The sequence below is a fragment of the Papaver somniferum genome, chromosome 2 (genome assembly GCF_003573695.1).
Source record: "Papaver somniferum cultivar HN1 chromosome 2, ASM357369v1, whole genome shotgun sequence".
In the NCBI taxonomy this organism is placed as follows: domain Eukaryota; kingdom Viridiplantae; phylum Streptophyta; class Magnoliopsida; order Ranunculales; family Papaveraceae; genus Papaver; species Papaver somniferum.
The window spans coordinates 42,700,362-42,721,637 of record NC_039359.1 but is presented as its reverse complement, the minus strand read 5'-3'; the positions used below and the strand labels follow the sequence as shown (position 1 = coordinate 42,721,637).

The 21,276-nt window shown below is 40.3% G+C and overlaps 2 protein-coding genes across 3 annotated transcripts; one reads left to right on the top strand and one right to left on the bottom strand.

Annotated features, from left to right (window-relative positions):
* Positions 1–4,768: 4,768 nt before the first annotated feature.
* On the top strand, positions 4,769–6,537 carry LOC113347476 (60S ribosomal protein L30). Its single transcript, XM_026591140.1, has 5 exons — positions 4,769–4,930; positions 5,036–5,141; positions 5,253–5,354; positions 6,065–6,133; positions 6,225–6,537. The coding sequence occupies exons 1-5, from the start codon at positions 4,910–4,912 to the stop codon at positions 6,263–6,265; spliced, it is 339 nt and encodes a 112-aa protein (XP_026446925.1). The 5' UTR covers positions 4,769–4,909; the 3' UTR covers positions 6,266–6,537.
* Positions 6,538–7,354: 817 nt separating this feature from the next.
* On the bottom strand, positions 7,355–10,467 carry LOC113347475 (protein FAF-like, chloroplastic). Of its 2 annotated transcripts, XM_026591139.1 has the most exons (4): positions 10,417–10,467; positions 9,926–9,957; positions 9,325–9,384; positions 7,355–9,042 (listed from the first exon to the last, which is right to left on the bottom strand). In XM_026591139.1, exon 4 carries the CDS (start codon positions 8,630–8,632, stop codon positions 7,487–7,489), a length of 1,146 nt encoding a protein of 381 aa, XP_026446924.1. In that variant the 5' UTR covers positions 8,633–9,042; positions 9,325–9,384; positions 9,926–9,957; positions 10,417–10,467; the 3' UTR covers positions 7,355–7,486. The 2 variants fall into 2 exon arrangements, with proteins under 2 accessions (XP_026446924.1, XP_026446923.1); XM_026591138.1 differs by lacking the exon at positions 10,417–10,467 and adding an exon at positions 10,334–10,366 and having other exon boundaries at positions 7,355–9,384.
* Positions 10,468–21,276: the final 10,809 nt, after the last annotated feature.

Genomic DNA, 21,276 nt, shown 5'->3' with positions numbered 1-21,276 from the left:
TTCCCCAACACAATGTTTGCAGTATCAAGACAACTACCTTACACCAATTTCCTCCTGAAAACTATTCAAATCCTAGTCAACAACTCCTACATTCCCTCTTTAAGGTTCAAACATACAAACAAACAAATCTCTCTTGATTTTTCTCCATCCATATTATCTGTGATCAATACCAGTGCAATATCACCAAGAGATTCCTTTCTCTACATCTGTATTTTGTATCCATTATCTGCAATACTGATCCCAACCTAGTCACATTCATATATATCAAATTCTCTTAATTCATGGAAACTTCAAGTTCTTCAGAAAACCCTCAAAAAATAGATCAAGATATTCAAACCCTGTCTGCTCAAATGGCTGAGAAATTAATTTTACCATCTACACTTGCCAAACTAGTTTTCATTGATAAAAAAGTTGTTCTAGCTGAAGCTGATAGCAACTGGAAATGGTGTATGGCGGGATACTTATGCTGTGAAACATTGGTTCCAACTTCTTCAATCCGTTTTTACATATGCAATAATTGGCCTTTAGCTCAACATTCTATTATCACCACCTTTTATGGTCTGCGAAACAAAGTCCTTATTTGTTTCTTATCAGATTTTGGGAAAAAAAATCTGCTAATAAGGAACTTAGCTTACTATGTAGGAATGCTAAACCTGACATCATTTTTCTCTCTGAAATAAAAATGAACAAAGATTTGTCTGCTAGAAAATTAAGAACCCTTGTACTTTTAACGTCCCTACTGTTGGTAGAAGTGGCGGTGTTGCTCTTGCTTGGAAGAAGGATGTTCATCTCAACATTGTTTCATCAAGTATGAGGGGCATCTATGTCACATCACTGACATCATCCATTCTAAGAATTGTCATAATCATTTTATGTATGGTGAACCTAATAGTAGCTTAAGGCAAGCCTTTTGGGAACAACAATGTCAACAGACTAATGCCCCCTTAGATGAACCTGTTTTCTTTATAGGAGATTTTAATGCTCTCTTAGGAACTGAAGATAAAAATGGTGGCCTAAAAGTTGATGATCCTGATTTTGAAAACCTTAGAAACTTTTGTTTTTGTCTTTAATCTACATGATCCTGGCTTCTCTGGACCTAGGTTTACTTGGTCCAACATGCAACAAAGTCCTGATTCAATTCTTGAAAGATTAGATAGGTGTCTTATAAACCAAACTGCTGAAGATCTTTGTCCTAAACTTTGTATAAACAATATCCCAAGGGACTCTTCTCATCATTTCCCAATGCATATAGGTTTTAATTATGAGGATATTTGTATGCATAGACCTTTTCATTTTATGGCTATGTGGATTAAGAATCCTACCTATAGGGACATTATTGCTAATTCTTGGTCTGTAAATGTGGTAGGCTCCTCTGCCTACAAGTTCAAAGCTAAACTTTTAAGTACTAAGAAAGGTCTAAGAGATTGGAATAAGTGTTCTTTTGGTAATATTTAAACCAATATATCTACCATTAAGAAGGATTTAGCTGATCTCCAACTCTCTAATCCTACTGATACCAGTAATACTTCTAGACTAAAAGCTAGACTTGAGTACCTTTACAATTTAAAATAATTATATTGGAAAGACAAATCTAGGGAGGTTTGGCTCTTGGAAGGTGACAAAAATTCACCCTATTTCCATAGAGTAACTCTCTTTAGAAGAAAAAGAAATGCTATTAACTGGACTAAGAACTCCTTGAATACTATTTTAACTGATAGAGATAGTATTGGAAATTCTTTCATAGATTACTTCAAAAGTCTTTATTCCTCCCATCCTCAGCAATTTCAAGATGAAATTCTTGCTGATATTCCTGTTAAATTTTCTGAAAAGGATGACACACTCTTAAATATGCCTATTTCTCCAGAGGAAATTAAGAATGTTGTTTTCCAAATGGGGGAAAAAAGACTCCTGGTCCTGATGGCTTTACATGTCTCTTTTATCAGAAGCACTGGGATATTGTGGGAGATGTTGTCATTGATATGACACATAACTGCTTCAGAACATGTCATATTGCTAAGGTCTTTAACCATACCAATATTTCCCTTATTCCCAAAGTCCCTCTTGCTGAACTGGTTACTCAATACAGACCAATAGGTCTACGTAACTTTATTTACAAAATTCTTTCAAAAACTTTGGCTAATAGACTTAAACCCTTTATGAAAAATATAATTTCCCAAAATCAAAGTGCCTTTATTCCTAAGAGGAGTATTTCTGATAATATTCTGCTAGCCAATGAGGCCATGTATGTTGTCAATCATGATGATAAGGTTGAGGGCGTAGCTTCTATCAAACTTGGTATGTCTAAGGCTTATGACAAGCTTGAATGGGATTTTATATAAAAGGTTTTAACTAAAATGGGTATGTCTAACCACTGGGTTAAACTCATAAACCAGTGTTATTCCACTGTGTCTTATTCTGTCATTCTTAATGGTGGCCCTACTGGGTTTTTCCAACCTGAAAGAGGGCTAAGACAGGGAGATCCTCTTTCTCCCTATCTTTACATCATTTGCTCTAAAGCTATTTCTTCTTATATTGATAATCCCCAGAAGAAGGATATTTTAGAAGGCATCAAAGTCTGTAAAGATGCCCCTGAAATGACTCATCTTTTGTTTGCTGATGATTCTCTCCTATTTTCTAAAGCTACTTCTAAAAATTTTCAAGTCATAAAAGACTATCTTCAAGAGTATTGCATGGCCTCTGGGCAAGAAATAATCTTTGAAAAGTCTGGTATTTTGTTTAGTTGAAAGATTCCGGAGCGTAGAAAAGCTCGTTTGGCCAATATTTTAGACATTCAGAGCAGGGATTTAGAAAAATATCCCGTATGGGTATTCTTCAAGCTGTTCATGCCAGGAACTCTATCTGGCTTCATAAGCTCTTATCCCAAGCTACTAGAACTACTCTAATCAAACATATTGGCCAAGCTATCCACCTTTTTTCAAATGAGAGCCTTTCTTATTCCTAAGCATCTTTGTAAACAAATGGATTCTCACCTCTGTAAATTCTGGTGGGGTGAAACTTTAGATCCAAAAGATAGAAAGTTGTATCTGCTTGGCTGGGACATTTTATGTTCTCCCAAAGCTGAAGGTGGTCTGGGTTTTAGGAAGGTTGAATTAAATAACCTAGCTATGCTTGCTAGGAATGCCTGGAGAATCCTGGAAAATCCTAATTGTTTACTTGCCATTGTCCTTAAGGCTAGATACTTTCCTAGAACTGATTTCTTGAATGCCAAGTGCACTGGCAAGTGTTATTGGACTTGGAAGTGTCTGCATGCCATAAAGGAACTAATCAAACCTTTCATCTCTTGGATAGTTGGGGATGGTCAACTCATTGACCCATGGTGTGACAAGTGGATACCTGCTTTGGTTTCTGCCACACCCAACCCTCTTGTTCCCTAACCCTAGTATTAAAGTTGCTTATTTTATTGATTCCCAGACCAGAAGTTGGGATGTATCTAGACTTAACACCCACTTTGATAATGCTTCTGTCCAGAAGATTACCACAATTCCCTTAAGCCAGTTTTGTACTCCTGATAGGAGGACTTGAGATCTTTCAAAGAATGACAAGTTTTCCTCTAAATCTGCCTACTTGGGACTCAGAGGCATTAGGCCTTCCCCTTGTAAAAACCTTTGGAAGCGTATTTGGAAAGTAAGAGTTCCTTACAGAATTCAAGTGTTATTATGGAGAGCAGCAAGAAATGCCTTTCCCTCCAGAACTATCCTTCACACTAGAATGCCCATGCACAGTGTGGATTGTCCTAGGTGTTATGATCCTCAGGAAGCTATTATGCATGCTCTGATCACTTGTCCCTTTGCTAGTAGAGTCTGGTTTATCTCTGACTTCAACATAAACACTCAATTTTTTCAAAATAATTCTTTTACTGATTGGCTTCTTTCTGGTTAATTGATCCTCAATCTAAACTCCCTGAGGATGACCAAAGTTTTTTTGTGGCTATTCTATGGTCTCTTTGGACCAGTAGAAATAATTTCATCTTCCAAAACATTAAGGAAAACTATACTACTGTCCTAGATAGATCCAGAGCTATGCTCCTCACTAGGATAACTAGTATGACTATCTCTACTACCACGTCTGTCAGTATTTTTGATAAATGGATGCCCCCTCTTTTGGTTGGATTAAATGCAATACTGATGATGCCTTTGATGATGATATTTCTGGAGCAAATGGTGCAGGGTATGTGATGCGAGACTTCTCAAGAAAAGCAACCTTTTGCGCATCCTTAGTTTTTGAAGTACATTCCGCTGAAGAAGCTGAAGCAAGAGCCATCTGGGCAGTACTGAAGAAAGCTTTAGAGCAACAATTAACTCACATTATCATAAAAAGTGATGCGAAATCCCTCATCGACCAATTTTCAACTGGAAACTTTGATGGGGATTCGCGAACAGATGCTATCTTTAAAGACATTATCTTATTCTCTTATAAGTTAACTGCCTGTATTTTTAGTTTCCAACCTCGTTATTGTAACTCTGTAGCTCATGAACCTGCTCTGTGGGCAAAGGCAAACAATTCTACCATGTACTGGTCTACCCCTCCTGTTTGGATTCTTCCAACCATTAGCCTTTTTCAAGGCCTTTGCTTAAAAAAAAAATGACGGCTAAATAATGTGTGTTCTTATCTTAATCCGGAGTCCGGAGACAAGTTCGCCCGAGGAATAATTTGGTAATTTTTTTTTATCTTATGTAAGGTAATTTAGTCTTTTTCCTCTCCCATTAAGCTGTCCCTTATCATATCAATTCAGGTTGATATAACCTGGGTACTCTCTGAAACCAGGGTTCCATTTTAAACCCTAAAACCATATTCTGTATCATTTCTTTTTTCCATTATAGATTCGCTGCCGGCTTCTGAGAAGTGACAATCGAAATCTCCATTTCCGTTTCTCTTGAAGTAAGCAAAGATGGTGGTCGCAAAGAAAATGGTACGAAAAGATATATTCTTCCCTTTTCCACGTTTTAGGTTTTTCTATTTATGTTTCAGGGTTTGATTGATTTGGATCTATATTTGTTTTGGTTGATTTTCTCAGAAGAAGACTCATGAGAGTATTAACAACAGACTTGCTCTTGTGATGAAGAGTGGGAAGTACACCCTTGGTTACAAAACAGTCCTCAGGACTCTCAGGAGCTCCAAATGTAATTATCCCTTTGTTCTCTTTTCATGTGATTTTCGGTGTTTTTGTTGTTTTATTGAAAATGTTTTTGTTTTGAGGATTAGGGTTACTGATTTATAGTAATTTCTTGCAGCAAAGCTCATAATTATCTCAAACAACTGTCCTCCCTTGAGAAAATCTGAGATTGAGTACTATGCTATGCTTGCCAAGGTTGGAGTTCACCATTTCAACGGGAGTAAGTAGTCTATTGGATCTTTTTGTAGTCTACAGGTCCATTGTATTTTGTTCTTTTTGTGACTGTTCAGTATTATTTCAGCTACTTTTATTGATTGTTTTTGTGGTGTTATCAATACGACTATTAGAGAACCTTCATTTGATTAGGTGGAGGTTAAGAATATCTTATATACATGGCCAAGCCTGACATGTTAGCGTTGGATATGGTTAATAGATGTCCCCTTGGTGATACAATACATTTAAACTGTTAAGCTTTAGTTTCTGGGAAGAATGCGCCACGAATCAGCAAAAAAGAGCCTCATTTGCATTTTTCAAAAGTCAGTTACCATTAACAATCTTTTGCCCTGTAACTAATTATTTTATTTAGCAGAGATGCATGTTACCTTCATTCTCAGAGTGTTGTTTGAGTCCAGTCATAGCATAGTCTAATGTGTGCTGAAGTTTTCTAATTCTGTTGCTTTTATTCGTTTGGAGGTTTCATGTTTGTAAGTTGTTTGGTTTTATTTTCCATTCCTTTTGAGGTAGTTTGGGTGCGTGCCATTTTGGTGAACTTCTAGTGGTTGAATAAAGTAGATGTTCTTCCTACCAAATGACTGATAATGTCTCCTTGGAGTTGTTTCTTCCGATCTATCTCTTTTTTTGGTGCTATTCCAGTTATGTTGTATATCTTTCACGCCACTGATATATTTTTATCCTTCTGGGTTGTTTCAGACAATGTCGACTTGGGAACAGCTTGTGGGCGATACTACCGTGTATCATGCCTGAGTATCATCGATCCAGGTGAGACAGAAATACCCTTTTTGTTCAATTCCATTTGTTTACTGGATCTTGTTCTTTTGCCTTACACTTCTTTTCCTGTTTTGTTTCCCAGGTGATTCTGATATCATCAAAACTCTTCCTGGTGACCAGTAAGCAGAGAAAGCTAGGGTATCCATTCACTTGATTCAGATTTTCCTTTTGGTCATCTCGTTTTCTCCTTTTCCCCTATTTAGCTTAAGTTGAGTTACAGTTGAATTGAATCGAATCAAATCAAACTTTGTAGGTTTATTTGTAAGAACGGAAGAGATACAATGGTTTTGGAAAGTGAAAGTATGCTCTTGCACTTTATGAATGTCGTATGAGACTATCTCTTTTGTTTGTGTTTGTCCACTTGAGCCTAGAAATTTCCAAAATTGCCAGGGTCATTTTGTCATTAGTACTTTCTCCAAAATTGTTGCTGTTAACATTCAACTGCACCTTTGCATCAGCTGTGCTTACTTTGTGAGGATGAATTTGCTCTAAAATTTAACTTACATCACCTTAGCTTCAATGGTGGTCTAAATAGCCTAACCCTCAGTTTGTGTTTGCCATAAATTGTGTCGGTGTTACATCTGTTTGATGGGAGTTGTTAAGGATTTTTCTACGCTTTATATACTTCCTATTTGCAAATCATCTAAGAAGCCCTTTTTCCTCTTCAGTACTTTGTGGAGTCTTCTGATTGTGAATCAGACCTTTCTGTATCACTTTTTTTTTTTTTTTTTTTATTCTTGAAGAGGCATTTCTTACACTCCAATATGACAAGTTAGAGAGGTCAGAGGCTTTAACCCTCTTCTGAGGAGTAGGCCATCATGTGTTATCTCTTTGCTCTGGCTTGCGTACTATTTTATCTTAATTATCTATCTATAGATCTCTTCTTGTGTTAATAGTTTGATCCTCTTGATGTTTTGGCGCTTTCATATTAACGCATTAGCTACCATGATTCATAAGTGTACTTCGATAATATGAGCATGAACCCGACCAACAAGGTTTACTGAAGCTAAGAAGAAATGAAATGTCAATTTTAACATCATTTCCATGTCCCAAATATTAAGAGCCCAGGTGGACCAAACAATCCTACATTAGTAGTGTTTGGAGCACTGGAACCCAGCAATCCTACATTAAACTTGGGGAAACTTGGATTATTTTTGAGTAGTTGTCCAAAGAATGTAATTAAACAAAAATGAGGACTTTAAACAAAGAAGATTTGAGAAAAACACAAACTAAAAAATTTATGTGAAATATTTTAATCATATTATTAACTGCTACAAAACATCTCAAAATGTCATCGTTATTCTTCAGAGCTTAGCCTTTCTAACCCTAGCTAGACTAGTTTGATTAACTATGCACCGGCCGAACTGAAACTATTGGCAGTCGAAAAAGATTTGATTTTCTATAGTCATTGGGTTGACACATTCCACGTACTCTCCCCTCTGGCAACGATGAAGCTAGTATCAGTGGTTGTGAACAGTTTCTCAAGATTTCACCGTCAAAGTCTTGTTTTCCTTCTCTCGTCTCATGAATCTGACATTGTGGTAATGATGATGATGGTTGTTCTGATGATAATACTGGCCTAAACCGCAGTCGAATATGATGGAGTGGGTCAGCCGAAGGCCTCTCCACTTTCTCTGCTTCTTCCTCTTCATCCGATCCTTGTTCTTGTTCGGATGATATCCCATCATTTTCATCATCATCCTTCTTATTATCCTCATTCTTTTTTTCATCTCTATCGTCATTATCAAAATCAACTAAATCATTTACATCTACATTGTCTTCTTCCTCCTGTTCTTCTTCCTCCTCCTCTTCTTCTCCTTCAATGTCATCAGTTGTGGTAGTAGAAGACGTATCATTGGGAGGAGGATGAATAGTGAGATGATTCATATGCATTAGTTGAAGAGTAAGACGGCCATTAGATCTATGAGCCCTAAAATACTCATGATGCTTCACATTAACCTCTTTTATAACCAATCTTCCATCTTTATATGATCTCTTCAGTACCCATGGCATATGACATGGTAAATTCTCTGTTCTTGCGAGTAATGGTATCGGTGGTGGAAACTCCCTCCTTATTCCGGACCTTTGATTTCTCACAATGATCACATTCTTTCTATGATCATAAAAGGGTTTCTCTGTAATCTCTTCCTCTTCCTGTTTGTGATGATGATTCGTGACAGGGGTTTCATCAGTTGAAACTGTAACATCATCATCAACGCTATGAAAAGAAGATGATGATGAAGAAGAAGAACAAAAAGGAGATATAGATACAGGAGAAGATGGAGATGTACAAGAAGATGAAGCTGATGACGATTGTGGTGAGATATTGAATCTGTTGATCATAGATGAATGATTATGATTTGAGGGAGATGTTAATGATTTAAGACCTGTTTCTTCTTCCTGGGAATTTGTAGCTGTTTCCATTGTAGTTGAAGAGGAAAAAGAGGGTGGAGATCTAGACTTGAATAAGATCGATGAGAAAAAGTGCATGGTCTTATATAAAGGAAAGAAAAAGAAAAGGGGGAGATGATTTCTAGAGACAGAAAAAATTAGTTGGAAATAGAGAGAGATAAGAGGATGACTGAGTAAAGAGAGGATTTGGAATTATCAAAAATTAGGTTTGCATGGCATGCAAAAGAGACACCCTGGTTATGGCCTATATCTATCTCTCTGTATTCTATAAATAACAAAACAAAACAAGTTAAGAGATTCTCTTTTTAGAGAAGAACAGAGAAGAGAGTTATTGATATTGAGAAGAGCAAAGGTGTATTGAAAGATGAGAGGAAGGAGGATGAGATGACAGCTGATAACATGTCAAACAATTGGGGTCATGAAACGGCTGTAATTATTTCTCTGTGTTGGCAAGAAGACCAATTTTCTTCTAAATTTAACAGCAACTCCTGCAGTCAAAAAAAATAATATCGAGTAATATCATGGTTATATTACCTAAATTTCGAACAACCAATTAGGATAAACATCAAACACCAAATATAGAAATTATGGACTATTACGAGAGAGCTGTTATATTCTGTCCTTTATTTTGTCTGGACCTAATTTTGGTTGGCATGGGTCTCAATAAGAAACATAATCTACTGAGATGAAGAGAAGAATGTAGATATCCAATTCTATCATCTCTGTAACATTACCCGAACTGAATTTACTAGTATGGTAAATAAACTTACAAATTGTAAAGCCCCTAAGTTCCTCCTCTCCTCCTAATCTCCACGACTCTCAAGTCACAACTGTAGATCAGAGAAATATTTTGAGCTCAAATGTCTATGCATGATCCATGCGTATACCAATAGAGTCCAATTAACCTTTTAACTAAAGTAACAGATAAAAAATCTTTATTGTGTGCATGCATATGGGTCAGGAGGAGTTAACAAAGTCTATACGTGGCAGAATCGAAGGTCAGAATCTGATCAACAAGAGTCTGCGAACTTGCAAGTTACAACTATGCACACCCTGTAATCAACTAGGAAGATTTTCCTCACTTTAAAATCCTAAATAAAGCTAACAGAATATTCATAATCACCTATACTGACTAAAATAATCCTTTAAATAAGTCGTAATTAGGCATATCTAATCAAGTTGCAGGGGTATGGTTAGTAATTTTCCACTAAAACCACCAACTGGAATCAGAGCTTAGCAGGTGATTCCCGGCTCCCACTGGGTACAATACTTGGTGAGTAATCCTCGAGAATAAGAAGAAAAAAAAAAGGGAGGAAAATTTGTTCCAAATTAGGCATTTTTAAGGAAAGAAAAGAAGGAAAACGAGATTACCTAAAAATGATGAAGAATCCTGGAGGGAAAAACTGCAGACAAAAAATCAAATTGAAAACTTAAAATGTTGTAAAATAAGAATAAACAATTGAAGAATTTGAAGCACACATTCTGGAATAAGTTTGGTTTAATCCATGCCTATCCATTAAAAAAAAGAACTTCAAAATTCGGTTCCAAGATTTTCGTACAAATCTAATACTAAATGTCACCTGACATTGGAATTCAGAAACAAGTGTTTTCAACACCCAGAGAGATTCCATGGACAGAAAGACAAACAACCAAAGATGTTCAAATCGCTATATCTATCCAATTGAATCAAATTGCACATACATAAGTGATTTTTTTTATCAAGAAATTAATCTTGCGACCAAATAGATTAAGACACTGAAATTGAAGTATAAAACATACATCAAAACCCGACTCTTTCAATCACCAAAAAATATACAGAGTAGTAAAGAAGAAGAGGTTGTGCTACTCCTTAGTTTACGTACCCCAAGTGAAGAAGACATAACTCTTGGGTTTAGAGAGAAAGAAAGACGAACAAACGAACTGAAAGTTGTAGAGATAGAAAAAAATTTGACCACTCGATATATACAGATACGCTACGACTATCCTCCGCGTATATGCTCCGGTGGGACCAGGTGAAACTGAATCTTATCATGGGACCCACACCACCGTAGAGCACAATAGATTTGAGAGTCTTAATATTGTAAACGTGTCTTTGTTTTATGACTTTGACTATTCATTTCGATGGTTTTGTACGACAGCTAATCCCTTTTCTTTTCTGTTTCGGTTTATCCGCTCATATTTTATTTTTTTTAAGGAAAAAAAGAGAAGAAACTCTTTAGATTTATTAATTGGAAGTCATAAACATGCTAATTCAAGTACATCGAACAGATACAACAAAAATATATAAAAGCAAAATATTATTGTGAACACATAAATCATGAGGCCATCCAAGTGTTCACAAACAATATTTGCATACGTCCTAATTTTAGAATTGTACATCGTATGCGTAACGGGATGATTATATCGATTCATCGACTCAAAGCCTTCGGGCTTGTCATTGTCTAGTCGAATATTATCATAAATAATGTTCGTATAAGGAAATAAATCAAGAAACAAGTATAAATATAAAGCATATGAAGTTTAACGCGAAATATAAGGTGCTGAAATGTAAATGAGACAGATTTACGTGGTTCGGCACTAAGGCCTACGTCCACGGGGTTTGGTGTTTCTCTATGTACTGAATGGTTACAAAGATAGTCGAATGACTTTAAAATATACATAGGTCTGCGGAAATAGGTGGATTACTTACTCTTCCTATTTCTCTCTCCTATATTCTCCTCTAATTGCTCTCCAAAATGGTTTGCCCCTTCTCTCGAGGGGTATATATAGGGAAGGAACATGGGTCCCATCTCTGAGTTGCCGTTGTAATCTTATCTTCTTGTGCTTTGTGCCCAATTCGCAGAGGTCTTCGGCATATCCCGCGGCCTGAGCTTGAATACGAAGGGTTATCCCCGCTTCTTCCACAAGCTGATCGACACGTGTATATCTCTTTGGTATTTAATGCGGGTAGATGGATGTCTGGTCGTGTCAGACAAGTGTCTCTTTGACTGGTCACATCTGTGTCAGCCAAACTTCCTCTCGGTCGTTGATCTGGGATTTTCCTCGGGATTGGGTGCGTTAATACCCAAGGGGTATTATCTGGTGCTCCTTTGAGTCATCATATCTCTGTGGTCCTCTGTCCCTGACCGTCAAATCTGCTGACCGATGACATCTTCTGATGAAATGCTTGCTATCATGTTTTGATGTCTCGCTTTACATGCCTTCCACGTGTCTCTTTTTGTACACGTGGAGGATGATGAAAGGTGTACATACAATTTGCCCCTCTTCTTCTAACTTGGGCATATTTTGCAATTTTGAAGAAGAAAGGTAGTCCTACACGTTTCCCACTTTGCATTAACTTCTCCCGTAACTGCTCCTTGGTACGAGGAGCAGTTATTGTCTTCTCTAACTTCATAAATAGGAAAGAGAATGTGAAAAAAAACTTTTATTCTCTTCTTGTCAGTGTTCATTCTCTTCTTGTCCTCTTATTCTTGTTCTTTAGTCATTTACTATCACTGTTCTTGTGAGGAATATAACATTCAATTTTTCTGTTTCTTTCTTCTGCTTCTTTCATTCTTGATTGTTGCTGCCCCTGTATCTGTCGATATCTCCGATCCTCCTTTCTCCCACTGCGGTTGGTGCTTGTCGTCCTCTTTTATACAGGTATGGGATTTTTCATCAGTTGTTCACCATTGTTTTATCTGTGTATCTATCCATTTGTCTCCTGCTGCTGTGTTCTTGGTTTTGTGATGAAAATCATACATGTCGAAGCATATATGCTTGCCCCTGTTCTTTGTTACAGCGTCTTTGAATCCGTATATGAGTATTATCCTTAGAGTCGGATGGAGTATTTTTTTAGTTTCTTAGGGTTTTTCATGTTTATCCGGATGATCCTTCAATTATGGGTTTTTTGATCTTTAGTGATCTCCTCGTATTTTTCTCTAAACTGTTTTTGTGTTTCCTTGTAGATATGTCTGATCGTCCGCGGGCTCCTTACCAAACTCCGCCGTCTAGTCCGCCAAGATCCCCTCCGCGTAGAGATCTTGACAGATCTCCACTTGGGGAAGGTCCTCACAAGTCTTCACAATCGGATCCTCGGGGTCGTAGGGTTTCGTCTTCCTCCGGTGTGAAGATTATGCCTTCTAAAAAGGGGATATGCCGAAGGGTCCTTCTGGGTCTAGGTATGATGCTAACCGCGTCCCTTCTCGTCCTCGTGAAGATTCTAGGAGTACGCAGGCTCCTCCTCGTGATGACTCTAGGAGTACGCGGGCTCCTCTTCCTCGTAACGAAGTGGTGGATGCTCCGCCCCTTCGTTCAATGGCTCCTCCTTCAGTGCCTCCGCAGAAATCTCTGCCGCCTCCTCCTGCGGTTTCTTTCAAAGGGAAGTACTCCAAAGGTACTATATCGAGAGATGATCCATCTACAAATATTCCTTCCAAAAGGAAAGCTTCGGAATTGGGTCCTTCTTCTGATTCCGCAGACGAAGAAGAAACTGTCCTCGTGATACGCAGCATTTCAGTTGGTAAGAAGAAGGTCACTTTCAAGCATATTGATCTTGAGATGTTCAAGGAAAAACATGAACTCCAAGCTTTTGAGGTTCGCTTCTATGCTCCTGATGATGATATCACCTACGAGCTCCTTGCTAATTATCAGTTTGACGAGTTTCAACTATTGACTACGGTTGGAGCCTTCGAGGCGGGTCTTATGTTGCCCTTATATAAGTCGGGTGATTCCTTTTATTATGACGTGTTGGCTAGTCGCGAAGGCTCTTCTACGAACACTCATAATCGTTCCGTGTCACAACTATCTGGGAATTATCTTCGTTCACTGAAGGAATGTTATCTGCGGAGCAAGGGAGAGACTATGATGACCTGCTATGTTCCAAATCCTGCTGAGAGAGAGTGGTACACTCCTCAGAACTTTAACAGTTCTTTTGGGGATTATTTCAATAGCAGAAACCGTAAGCCGTGGAGTATTAGTCTTCGTAATATTGCTGCTTCCCGTGGTGAAATTCGTCTCTTGAGTGAGGTGAGTGATGCCAAGCTGAAGTATGTTCCTGGTACTGAGGGATATGCTAAACGGAAACTCTTTCCTGCTCGTGAAAGGATTAAGCGTGACCATGGTTATGAATGGCATGCTACTGTTATTGAGGTAGTTGGTCCTTGGGATTACGGATGGATTCCGGGTCCACGTGGTTGGCATCCTTATGAAAATAGCAAGCCTCGTGAAACTCCTCCTGTTCGTTATGGATATTTCTGTCCTTGGCGTCCTAATTTCGCGGGCATGAATTTTCCTTATGCTCTTGATGTCGTTGATGGAGATGAGGAGGAGGGTGCTGGTGCTATCCATCCATCAAAGAGTGTTGCTGCCGCCAAGATATAGTTTCTTCTTATATTCTCTATCTTTTTGCCCCTTTTTCCTTGCTTGAAATAATTTTTATTTTTGAAGTGAGGGAAAAAAATGAGCCTTTGTGGGATGTATACTGGTTTGTAGGTGTCGAAGAAGAAGAAACTTGGACCCAAGCAATCTTCTACTGCGGTTATCAGTGAGGCTGAGGGTTATGAGGAGGTTACGAGTCCCGTAAACCAAGGGTATGGTGAGGATTAAGAAATGTCCAACGGAGAAGAGCGTACCGACACTTCTTATCCTGATGACGAAGGTGGTAATGAAGAAGAGGTTGCCGCGGGTGGTGATGGTGAGGCTGAAGTTGCCGCGGGTGGTGATCTTGAAGAAGAAGTTGCCGCGGGTGGTGATGGTGAGGCTGAGGGTAATGTTACCGTCGGTGAGAGTGGATCTGCCCCTGTTGGCGAAGACATTGCTGGTGCGGGTACTTTGCCCGTAATTTCCCCAGAATTCTCTTTCGGTAGGATATATTCCGAGGGGGAATCCTTCGATGTGACTGCTGTCATGGGTCTTGCCGAGGACTTCTCATTGCTTTCCCCACATGATGATTGGGATGTGCTTGGGGACCTTGGAAAAGAAGGTACCACTGATCAGCAAGTTGAGAATGCAGGTGGTCATTGCTGAGGGTGGTAATGTCGAGACTTGCGCGGGTGAGGAGATAACCGTCAAGGGGAAGTCCGCGGTTGGGTCTCCTTCCGAGGATTTTACTTTCTCACAAATGCCTGAAGGTGAAGATGCCATTTTGGCTTGGCTAAAGAAGAGGAACCTGATGTTCGTCCCTAATCCTGCCCCCGTGGTCACTGGTGAGAAGAATTCCGACGCTTATACTCGTCGAATGATGCAACTGTCTTCTGAAGCCCGCGTTGCTGAGATGTGGGAGAAGGATCTTAAATCTTCAGAAGCTAATTTCGTGGTGGACCCTCCCTCCTCTGTTGCTGACATGATGACCATAGCTGATGGGTACCAGTACGGTTCCCCCAGCAGCGTGTTTTAGAGGTAAATCCTTGTACCCTTTTTATGGTATCCGCGCATTGTGTTCTTCGTGATATCTGATCCCTTTGGTATAATAATGTTTGTTGTTTGTGACGTAGATGATGAGGAGCGAACATTGTAACCATGTTCTGTACCAATTCTTTAAAGCAAAGTCTTTAAAGTTGGAGGCCAAGCTTCGTCATAGGGAAGAGGAACTGTCTGCGGATGAAGCGGAAATAAATGAACTGAGGGGCTGTCTGAAGGAAAAAGAACAGCTGGGTAACGCTGAGGAGAATCTTCGTTCAGAACTTGCTGTAGTCCGCAACGAATTGGAGCAGACTCGTAGAAGTGTCTCGTCTTTCACAGGTTTGTATTTTATGGATTTTTTTCACTCCTCGTGATTTCCTATCTGTATTTTGGTGTTCTGTCTGAGTCTCCCCACCCTATCTTCAGTGGGTGGAGTCCCCGAGTTGATATGGCTTCGGAAAGAAAGGGAACGACATAAATCCATTGTTGCAGAGTTGGTGGGTAAGTTGAAGAGCGAAGCCATAAAGTGGAATGCTCGTGCTGATGAGCACAACGCCTTAACAGCTGAGTGGCGTGAAAAGCGAACACTGATGGTTGATATGCAAAATAAGTACAATCATGACCGTTGTTTGTTTAATGGTACCCTGCTATGGACGCGTGACAACCTCGGTGATGCTCGAGAACATGCTTCAGACTTAGAGGCTAGAGTGCGCTTTTTAGAAGGAGAGTTACAACAGGCTCGTTCTTTCTTAGGCCCCGGGGTTAGAGATAGTATGCTGCGTCTTTCCGAGGAAAGAGATAATGCTATGGCCGAGGTTGGTGCTCTTAGCAAAGCCCTAGCAGCGTCTCGAGCGGATGTTGCTCGCCAAGTGGAGTCTGAAATAGATCTTGAGATGAATGTGTATCGACTTCATAAAAGGATGGGAGATGTGAACGATGAAGTCAACCATCTTCGTCACTTGGATTCGATGAAGCAGGTAGATTTAGACGCCTGTCAATTTGATCTTACGAACCTTCAAACGGATTATGAGAAACTATCCACCGAATATGACTTTCTTGATGAGGCTTGGGACGCAGTTGTCAATGAGTATGAGGAGGCTTCGGCTAATGTCGAAGGTATAACCTCGTTTTATCGAGTGTGATTCTGTTATTTCTTCGTTATAACCCCTTAGTATTTTTTGTTTTCAGCACTCGAGGAACATCTTCACGCAGCAAATGATGAGCTTGAAAAGATTCAATCTTCCTTAGTGCAGCAGGAAGTACAAACCAACTATTTCAAAGGGTTGGACGCGTCCCGTGAGGAAGCAGCGGAGATTGCCTCCAAAGAGGCGGAACGTGTATCTGTATTGCTGTCTCAAGCCCACCAGCGGACCGTTGTTATCACTTATAAGGCTCAATGTCAGTTGGCTGAAGAGACCAACAAAGTCTTGGATAAGATTGAACTTGGCCTTAAAATCGAACATGGTCTTGTCAAGAACTATCCGTGTCGTCCCCTTCCCGCGCCTTTGCCTGGTTCTTCTGGGCCCTGTTCAGGTGGTAGCGTACCTTCATCTCGCAGAGACAACCCCGTTGATGGAGCTCTATCGTCCAAGTAGATTTCTTTTATTAGTCATAGAAAGTTGATCCTCGTTGATTATGTAATTTCAGATCATTTTTTGATGTGTATCCTTTTTTAATCTTATTTTCCGAATCTTGTAATCAACTCTTTATGAAATAGATCATCCTTTTGGCGTACATGCGTTATCAATTCACCTTTTTATTTTAAAGTATTGTGAAGTGTTAAACTAGAAATAGCTGGTTTTTGTATAAAGTTGAGTGTTTGAGTGCGACACCGAAGGTAAATACCTTCGTGATCGTCTTGAGATCTGTCACCCCGCTGGCGAATCCTAGGCCAGAGGATTCCCAAACGGTGGGGGCCGAGGCAGCGTTCTAGGATATGGAATGCTTATTTGAAAATATTTACATGCACCCATTCCGTCGACCCACTGCCTTAAAATTGGTTGGGTATCTTCTCCCTGGTCTTACACTCATAGACACTGATAGGGGAGCCCTGAGAGATTGTAGATTAACTACTTTCCCCAATATTGTTAATAAATTTTGTTTATTTGAAGATTTCACAAAAAGCTTGTTTGATTGATAGGTTGAGGCCTGCTACTCCTCGTCCAGAGATAGAAACATGTAAAGCTGTTACGCTGCCTTCTTCTTCTGGTATTCTGCACGCAGATGCAAAGCTGCGCTGCTCCTATGGCTAGTACGGTTTGAGCCATTTAGCATTCCAAGGGTGCCGGAGGACCTCGCCTTTCAGATTGCGAAGATAGTAGGATCCGTTTCCCGCAATGTCGTGTATTATAAAAGGTCCTCTCCATGTAGGTGCTAACTTTCCCCATTTCTTCTCTCGTTCATACTGCGGGATTGTTCTTAGCACATACTGCCCCTCTACAAAATTTCGAAGCTTTACCTTTTTGTTGTACTCCCTCGCTAGTCTTCGTTGATAATTTTCCATCTTCTGCAATGCTGATTCCCTCCTTCCTTCCAGGTCGTCCAGTCTCTCTAACATCATGTGTGTTGTGAGATTTTTCTCCCATGCTTCAGTCTTTGTGGTTGGCATGAGGATCTCTGTTGGGATGACTGGTTCAGCTCCATAAGTGAGGAGAAACGGGGATTCTCCAGTGGCAGATCTTCGTGTTGTCCTGTATTCCCATAATACATTGTGTAGTTGTTCACACCATCGCCCCTTGTGTTCGTCTAATTGCTTTTTGAGTATAAGGGCGAGGGTCTTGTTGGTAGCTTCCGCTTGTCCGTTGCTTTGAGGGTATATGGGGGTGGACTTTTTTTTCCTTATTTTGAAAGTGTCGAAGAGCATGTCTATATTTTTCCCCTGTAATTGTTTACCATTATCGGACACGATTTCCGCTGGTATGCCGAACCTGCAAATAATGTTTTGGAATATGAAAGTAAACACGTCCACGTCTCTGATCCTGGCTAAGGCTTTGGCTTCCACCCATTTACTGAAGTAGTCCGTGGCTACTATCAAAAATCTTCTTTTCCCTGATCCTTCGATGAAAGGCCCCACGATATCTATGCCCCATTTTGCGAATGGCCACGGACTATACACATAATTCAACGTTGTTGCTGGTGCATGTATCTTTTTGGAGAAACGCTGACATTCTTCACATCGTCGGGACATTCTTGCGGCATCTTGTACCATTGTGGGCCAGTAATATCCTTGCATTTTTGCTTTGTCGTCTAGTGATCTCATGCCGTTATGATTTCCTGCGTCACCATAATGGATGTCGTTTAGAATTCGATGCCCCTCTTTCCTGGATAAGCAACGTAGTAACGGTCCGAGGAAAGATTTCTTGTACAGGACCCCATCCCGAAGATCATATCTTCCTATTTTGGAGAGTATTTTCCTGGCTTGTTTATGATCCGCGGGTAAGGTCCCATCTTCGATAAACGCATGGATCATCATTCTCCAATCATCTTCGTTGCTGAAATCTTCGTCTTGATTTGCTCTTGACAGGATATCTTCTTCGTCAAAATCGTTATGGATGTCTTCTCCTACCTGATATTCGTTATTTTCTTCCACTGTATCTTGATTGGTAGCAAAGGAGAATTGCGATGCAATTGAAGGATCGTATACTCTTGTTATTTTAATATCTTCGATACTCTTGTCCTTCAGCATGGATGATATATATGCTAGGGAATCCGCGTGCCTGAGATCCCTTCTGCATAAGTGCCGGAATTTGATGTTCGGAATTTGTGATGCCAATGTTTGGACCAAGGCCATGTAAGCTGAGAGGGTGTCGTCGTACACATTGTATTCGAGCCCTATTTTCCGTATGACAAGCTGCGAATCACTTGTCAGTCTTACATCGGTTACTCCCATCTCTATTATTAAGCGGAGGGCATGTACGACTGCCTCGTATTCGACGATGTTGTTAGTATGCTCTTTGAATTCTAACCTGAGGGACTGTACGATCCTTTCTCCAGTTGGGGTGGTGATGAAAATGCCTATTCCTGCCCCTTCCTTATTTTTGGAACCATCAACGAAGACTTCCCATTGTCTTTGACTCGCGGGTTCGAGGACGTCAACTGGATCCTTGCTTTCTTCGTCGGCTTTTGGTATTCCCCCAATCTCTTCGTCGTTGTCCAGGGGGAAGTCTGCTAAGAAATCCGCCAAAACTTGGGATTTTTGGGAATGTTGAATTTCATGAATGATGTTGAATTGGTCCAGGTGGGTGTTCCACTTGGCTATTCTACCTACTTTTCCCGCGCTTTTGAGGACTGCTTCCAGTGGTGCTTTGCATGGGACGCGGATGAAGTGGGTTAGGAAATAGGTTCTCAGCTTTTGAGTATCCCACACCAATGCTAGGATAAGTTTTTCGATCTTCGTGTAGTTTCTTTCCGCAGAATTGAGGGTCTTACTGACATAATAGATGGGCTGTTCTATCTTCGTATTGGTTTTGACCAACACTGCGCTAACTGCGTCTTGTGTCGCTGCTATGTACAATGCCAAAACCTCATCAGGATCAGGCTTCTGCAGGATTGGAATTGAAGCCAGGTGTTCCTTGATTCTTTGGAAGGCTTCTTCGCATTCTGCGGTACATTCAAACTTTCTCCCTTTTTTGAGAATATTGAAAAATGTTTGCATTTGTCCGAGGATCGGGCAATAAATCTGCCCAAGGCTGCTATGGACCCATTGAGCTTCTGCACTTCTTTTAAATTCTTCGGAGATGGAAATTCTACTATGGTATGAATCTTCGCTGGGTCTACCTCAATGCCCCTTTTTGTTACCAGATATCCAAGGAATTTCCCTGAGGTGACACCGAAAGTGCATTTTTCTGGATTTACTTTCATGTGATGTTTCCTCATTGCTTCGAAAATATCTCTCAGGTCCTGGTGGTGATCTTTGCGCATCTTACTTTTGACGAGCATGTCATCAATGTAGACTTCTAAGGTACTACCAATCCATGGCCTGAAGATAGCATCGACCATTCTTTGGTACGTTGCCCCTGCGTTTCGAAGTCCAAAGGGCATTCTAGTGTAGCAATAAAGGCCATGCGGGGTGTAGAATGCTGTGTGTAGTTGATCTTCTTCTGCCAGGGCTACTTGGTTATAACCAGAATATCCATCCATAAATGACAGCTCTTCGTATCCTTCCACTGCTTCAACCAGCTGATCTATGCTTGGCAGGGGATAGCTGTCCTTTGGACATGCCTTGTTGAGGTTAGTAAAGTCGATGCATATCCTAACCCCTCCATTTTTCTTAGGAACGACGACCATGTTGGAGATCCATGTAGGGTATTTGACTTCCTTGATGAACCCTGCTTCTAGTAGTTTCTGAAGTTTTTTTTCCACTGCCTTATGATACTCTGGTGCAACTTTTCTTATTTTCTGCCTGAAAGGTTGCGTGCCTGGCTTGATGCGCAGCTCGTGTTGGATTATTTTCGGATCAATCCCCGACATATCTCCTAGCTTCCAGGCGAATACATCCGCGTATTCTTTAAGTAATTTGGTTAAGGAATCTTCTCTTCTTTCGTCCATTATGGTCCCTACTTTGATCATCTTCGGGTTTTCTTTCGTTCCTATGTTGATTTCTTTTACGGGCTCTACTGGTGTGAACACCGGCTTCGGGTCCCCGAGGACTGGGACGTTCTTTGATTGCTATTTGGTATGTTTCTGTCCTTCGTTGGCTGTTGAAGTACCTGTCTCTGTGTTTAGGACATTATCATTTTTTGTCAAACCCCTCCCTGTGGTTTCCTTGAGGAACAGGTCTATGGCCTTTTCTTTCGCAGCTTCTTTATTTTTAATCCTTCGGGTTTTTCGCTGCTCTTCTTGCTCGTTGTTGATACGATCCTGAGTGGTCTGGCACTCCTTTGCAGAGACCCGATCTCCCTTGATTTCCATCACTCCCTCGGGTGTAGGTGTAGGGAATCTGAGATATTGGTAGTAAGTTGCAGCCACTCCCTTGAGTTTATGTAACCACTTCCGTCCAATAATGGTGTTATAGGGGGATGGGGCGTCAACCACGCTGAATCGTGTTTCAACCTTCATGGGTCCGACGTTCACCTGTAACACGATGTCTCACAATGGCTTTGTGGGTGCTCCGTTGAATCCGTAGATGGTGTAATAAGAGGTCATTAGCAATTCATCATGGAGCTTCATCCGTTTGAATGCGTCGTAGAATAGAACGTTCACTGAGCTTCCCCCGTCCATGAGGATCTTTTTGAGGTTACATCCAGACACTGGTAGTGTGAGGACCAAGGGATCGTTATGATCTTCCATATCTTCTTCTATATCTTCAGTATCAAAGATAATTGGTCCGTCCATCCACTCTT